The sequence below is a fragment of the Aquila chrysaetos genome, chromosome 3, assembly GCF_900496995.4.
Source record: "Aquila chrysaetos chrysaetos chromosome 3, bAquChr1.4, whole genome shotgun sequence".
NCBI lineage: Eukaryota > Metazoa > Chordata > Aves > Accipitriformes > Accipitridae > Aquila > Aquila chrysaetos.
The window spans coordinates 58,591,922-58,597,921 of NC_044006.1; the positions used below are offsets into that span (position 1 = coordinate 58,591,922).

The window sequence follows — 6,000 nt, forward strand, 5'->3', positions numbered from 1 at the left end:
GTAGTCACTTACACCTAACCTGTCTACTGCACACTCCCGTTTCCTCGGATCAGGACACCAATACAGTGACCCTTGCCTTCCTCTTGTAATTACAACTGCAGGCCTAGTCCTCCTCACCCCAACCTTCTTCCCCAACTTTGTGTCCACTATTTTGTAGATCATTCCTTTTATCACCTTACTTGAAGAGTTTGTCCTGGCCAGGCCTCAGGCACTGTGGAGCTGCAGAGATTAGTTGATGACTTGAGAGATGAGGAGCCTGTTGCTGGGAGGCAAAATATATATTAGGAGAATGGTCTATGTGTATCCTGGTTCTGGAGTGGGAAGATGAGGCTGTACACTGGGAGGCTGAGCAACTCCTTTGCTTGATAGAGTAATAAAACCTTTCCTAGACAGGTAAGGAAACAAGACAGATTTTTCTGGCAAAGATGTTCCATTGCCTTCAGCATTTGCCCGTAACCTCCACCCCCAAGACAGGAATTCTTTCTTTAAGTATTCAGACAATAGGCTTCATTCTCTAAGGGTCATACAATTAAGGTAAGAGAGGATGAGAAGGGAAGGAGCATGTGGAACTTGTAAAAACAAAGGATGAGTGGAGCAGGAAGACAAAGTTCCAGTATTCCTTGGAGAAGACATCACATGGCAGTGGTAGTGAAAAAAGGGAAGCTTGTCTGCAACAGCAGGCAGAGGAAGAGTGTGGGGCTAGATATTGGTCCCCTCTCTGCTCCCCACCCCCAAAGCCCTTAGCTACTTTAGGGGCACGGTGGTGGAGGAGGACTCGGGCAGCTGGGCTTTTGTGGTACTTCCCAAACATAAGGTGAGTCACAAAACATAAATGATGAATTTTCAAGACAGTTTTCCTGGAAACAGCTCCCTTCCATTCTAAAACACAAGCGTTTACTTTTATTAAGCTTTGTGCATGGTCGTTGTCACTTTCCAGTTTGGTCTGTTGTTGTGATGTTGCAACTGCACTGCAAACTGCACACTCCGGTAAGATCACGTTCTTTCCTGGTCACTGACTGTCAGAGCGGCAGCGCTCTATCACAGGGGTTTGCTCAGTGCCTTGCCTTCATTTAGAAATGTTCACAATTTGTTCTAGTATGTTTAAAATTTCTCTCCCCTCATTTTCTAAAAATTAGTAGTGAATGGAATTGAGACCCTATATTTGGTTTGCATCAGAACGAATTATTCTATATGTGACCTTATTTTGAATTTTTTGAAATGCCTATTACTAGGTTTGGACAGCGTGACCAGGCAGCACTAGTATATTTTACAAACACACTGTTACAATTTTAGTTTTTGTTCTTATAACAGTTAGCTCTAAACAATTCCAGGAAATCTCAGAACATCTTTCGAACAAAACCCTTAGGAATATGTTTCTTTTGAAATTGCTTTTTTTTTTTTCTTTTTTCTGTTACGGTTAGAATTGAGACAGATTGCATTGGATTGGTGAACTATTTTAATCCAAAAAGAACTTCTAATAAATTCTTTATTTGCCAAAAGTTTGAATGTTTTAATCTCATTTCCAGCTGGAACAGGTTTTCAAGCATTTCTGAATGCTCAGTGAATGAGATGAGGTTTTTGCTCAGTCCTGTTCAGTACTTGCAGGAAATGGCTTTGTAGCAATTTATGAAACAAAGATAATTGTGACAGGGGCAAAATGGAAATTGTATTTTTATTCTGATGAAGTGTAGATTTCAGCCCTCTCCAGTGGATAAAATGTAGCAGAGGTCACCTGGTATTTGTCTTGACCGTCATGCAGTTCTAAGGAGAGGCCAACAGCCAGGAACAGCAAGTCTTGTTGGAATGAAAGTAGAAACCAAGTTGGTGTTTTCTAATGCCAGGTGTGATGACCTTAGTATGAGCTGCTTCAGTGTAGGACTCATCCTTTAATTACTCTTTCCTTTCCCACTTTTTAATTCTACAATACATGATTATTCTTTACAGTGCAGAAGTTACTATTTAGATAGCTCTAGTTAAATGTGCCTTATCAGCTTTGTCATTTGTGTGAATTTAATTTTACTTAACTCTGTATTTTATAATCTGATTTTTAGAAGTATTTTCTCTTACACAGAGGCTCAATGATAAAACTGGACCAGTTGCGTCAGAGAAGAGTTGACATTTGAATGATACTTGAGAACTGCATGTCCTGCTGTTATAGCACTTCATCTGGCTGCAAACTGCAGTTTTCCTTTCTGCAGATTGAAGAAATGTAACAAGGAACTCCTACTGCACAGCAAAAGGTTAATAATTTTCATAAGGATATTTTTGGTAGGCTTTCATTTGCTTTCTTGTTGCACTAAAATGGACGTACTTTTTAATGGTTCAGACTGTGAAGTAGATAAAACTCTGCAAACCATAATTATTTTGTCGATATGATGGTACTAAGTACAAATTCAACCACAGAAAAACATACACTTGACTCTTCAGTCCTAATCTTATAAATTTAAAGGCTAGTAAACTGTCTGCAATCATGCATTACTTTGGTTTCAGAGCAGTAGTTTTAAAAAACAAACCCTCTCCAACCCTAGCCAGTCTGATCTTCTGCTGCAGTTGCAATATATCCTTTTAGACTAAGCTTGTAATGGCAGCCGGGACTTGATGTTTGTCGTTTCTTTTTTATGCACCTGTTTTGAAACCTGACTCATAAGGGAATCCACTTCTGAACTTTTTGTTCCTTTAAATTCCTGTTGTTATATATTGGGAGTTTTTCCTGAGTAAGAATTACAGTATGGAATCCAAAGTTTATTAATTTTGGTGTAGGGTTTAGAGTTCTGAGGTTTTTAAAGGAACCTGTTTGGTTCCAGTGACAGAGTTTTCTTACCAGATGAGAAGGCCACACTGGAAGAAGTATGTGTAGTGTTTGGCCTAAACCAAGTGCCTGTTGCTACCTCCATTTTGTTGAAATGGCTGCAAACAGCTGATCATGCACTAGCCATGTCCTTGTTAGCAGCGGGAATATTCTGTGTTGCACCAGCAGCCTTGTTATTCTGCCTTTACTAGAGGTGTTTATACCACTGTAGATAGCTCAGGCAGATTGTTACCTGGGTCACTTTTCACTAATAAATTACCAAAAAAGTGAGTTAATATTTCCCACTAAAATTTACCAGTGGTTGAAACGGGTGAACTTGTGTTACAACACTTCTGACAGTAGCTGATTTCATGGCGTGAGTCTATGCAGTATGGTGAAGGATAGTTTAAATGGGGGTAATGACCACTAATCAACATTAAGGTGGGAATTATTAGAGGAAAAGACCCAGCTGTAATTAGACCTCCACTGTGTACTTATTTGGAAGAACATGTTAATTCTGCAATATGTTTCTTAGTTAAACATTGCACAGTTCTTACCTCATTTCTGTAAATAAAGTTTTGTGAATCTGTTTTGTATTGTGAAGAATTCATAAGAAAACATTGATATTTTGATTTGTAATATTTCTAATTAGTAGATTTAATTGAAAAGTAAAAATAATTTATTTTTATATGTTATGGGGAATTTTTTAAAAATGTCACAAATCACTTTTGTAGATACTTTACAAAAGTAAACCAGTGGTTTATTTTACTTACTCAACCCACTGGTGGATATTCTGTAACAATTTGTACAAAAGGTAAGATGGAAATGTGCTGTTATTTTGACTAGATGTAAAATTCCAAGTGTATGAAAAGATATGTACAAAGCTTTTGTTAATAAACTTTAATAATGTTTATAGTTGTATACTGCTTGTGTGAAAGTGAGTCTTGTAGAAGAATTGAATATTTCTATTAACATCACATGACAGGAAGGATTTCAATTGCACATGGCTACTAAAATTTATTACAACAAATTTTTTAAAATGTTTCTCATGTAAATTTTTGCTTTCACAAGACACTGGTAGGGCTGCAATACTGTCCAGGGACATTTTTGCTTACTGGGTGCAAATGTCCAGTTGCAGCCCTGTACCATAGTCTGACGTCAGAGTTTTTTGCTTTCATCCTTCAGAGAGAAATTACTGTGAAGTCGCAGGACAAGGAATGAGCTGTTTCTCTAAGGGCCCCAGTTAATTTTGAAACAACTTACAGAGAACTCCATGGAGAGGGGATGGGTTCCTTATCTACATGGTGCCTGTGTTGAGGTGATCGAGGCCTTTGGTTGTTGCTGTAATTTTTGTACTGTATTTTCTGTAACACCAGCTCAATGTTTTTTCCAGGAATTTGGCTTATTGTCCATGGAAGGGTTAGTAAACACACAGCTGAACTCCTGGTCTTTTATTTCCCAGGCAGCAAGGAGGAACTTGACCCTTCCTGTACTGTGACTTGAAGATAAAATGTGAGGTTTGTGCTAGTACAGGTTTTGGCAGACAAGGGATGCATTATGGCTTCCTCACCATTTTTAGCCCCTTGCTAGTCAGGTGCAGCCTTGGGCTGAGACTAGCTTTTGGAACAAGCAGCAGGAGGATAGTGTTGCCATAGGCCTATGCCATTTGTATATTATTCCATCTGCTCAAATCCTGAGGATTGAGTATTTTTGTTTTATTTTCAAATGGGGGAAAACTGGAGTCCTGGAAGAGGAAAGGTAAATGAGCAAGCTCAGAACTAACACCAGGGGAATGTGAAACATCATCTGGCACAGCTAGGGGCATTGCTAACCCCTACCTGCTGAGTGGCTCCTTGGTCATCAGGGCTAGAAAAAATTCCCTGCATTCCTAGGGGTAGTTGATGACTTTCATGCTATGAGGTGAAGAGGCTCAGAAGACAAGGCATTTCTACTCACTAAACCTATACACTGTCTAGATAAGCTCTAGAACTGGGTACCATCTTTCTGCTGGCTCTGTTGGGCATTGGCTATTTGTTAGTCAGTGCTAAGAAGGGAGAGTATATAGCACATATATGCTGGGCCACTAGACTTACACTTCCTACTGCTAGGCCTGTAGATGGAGGGAAGAAAAGCCCAATATGCACACCAGCACGATGCCTCCAGGGAATCCTGAGTGTCCTTTCCACTGGTGTCATGGACTTGAAGGTTATGTTACTGCTGCTTTATTCACTGACCTAAGCTGAAGCCAAAAACTTTACCTGGTAGACATCATCTTGCTCCTATTGGAGCAGTACCACAGAAACCAGTAAAAGGGGTAAGCCCTGCTTTTCCTTGTGTGTTTCTTTGAGAGGGACTGCCTAAACTCTGGTATCAGTCTCCTGGTAAGACACAGAGAAGCATGAAAGGGACAAAGTTGGAAATACTAGTGAAAAATGTCAAATTCAGGACATTCTTAAAATCTCAGTTTGTTAAGAGGTTGGTGCCAGAAGCCCAGGACAGCAGTGGATATTTTACCATATGCACAGTCCTGATGGGCCAACAATCAACAGCAGGGAAATAATGAAAAGCACAGTTCTGACATCTGAACAAAAATCCAATTCACTAGCCCTTTAAAGAAAGCGATGACATCATGTGAGAGGGCCAGATGCAGGCAAAACCAACCTTGTTTCAATGATTTTGCAGATCCTGACATCAAAGATGATGGTCTGTGGCTGATTTGGCACCAGTTCAGCAGAAGCCGATACTGCCCTCCCTGTGGAATGCCAAAGCAGCCAAGTCACTGGTTACTGAGCTACCCTCAAATGTGTTGGGAACTGGTCTGGGCTCAGTGTCACAAGAGCAGCACAGACTAAATGTGCTGCATTTCAGAACAGTTTTGTGTTAACAGGCTTTTGAAATTTCTGCTGTTTTTTTCACCAAAATCCAGCTTCACTGACAACAATGACAACACACCTTATGGCTTACAGGAGCCAACTAATTCTGGACAGCCTACGACTTCTCAAACTCTGGTTTTATCAACTTTAGCCATTCAAGCTGTGTTAGCAGGAGCTACTCTTCCAGCAATAGCATTGTGTGGCATTTAACTGACTGATTTTCTGGTGCCTGTTTTTCATAAACTGCACTAAAAAATCTCACTGTTGGTTCTGCCTAAAAGAGCTGTCCTTTAAAGTAAGTCAAACACTCAATGTTTCTATTGTCATCTCATAAAGAGG

At 39.9% G+C, this 6,000-nt stretch overlaps 1 protein-coding gene across 7 annotated transcripts in view; it reads left to right on the top strand.

Moving 5' to 3' along the window:
* The window catches only part of MLLT10 (MLLT10 histone lysine methyltransferase DOT1L cofactor), a 132,955-nt gene extending 129,256 nt beyond the window's left edge, over positions 1-3,699 (top strand). For 5 of the 7 annotated variants that reach the window (XM_041122678.1, XM_041122679.1, XM_030009923.2 and 2 more), the window contains one exon: positions 2,055-3,699. In XM_041122678.1, the coding sequence (XP_040978612.1) occupies positions 2,055-2,123 (69 nt within the window). In that variant the 3' untranslated portion in view covers positions 2,124-3,699. The remainder of the gene's footprint in view (positions 1-2,054) is intronic. The other 2 variants (XM_030009922.2, XM_030009925.2) reach the window with 1 other exon arrangement.
* Positions 3,700-6,000: the final 2,301 nt, after the last annotated feature.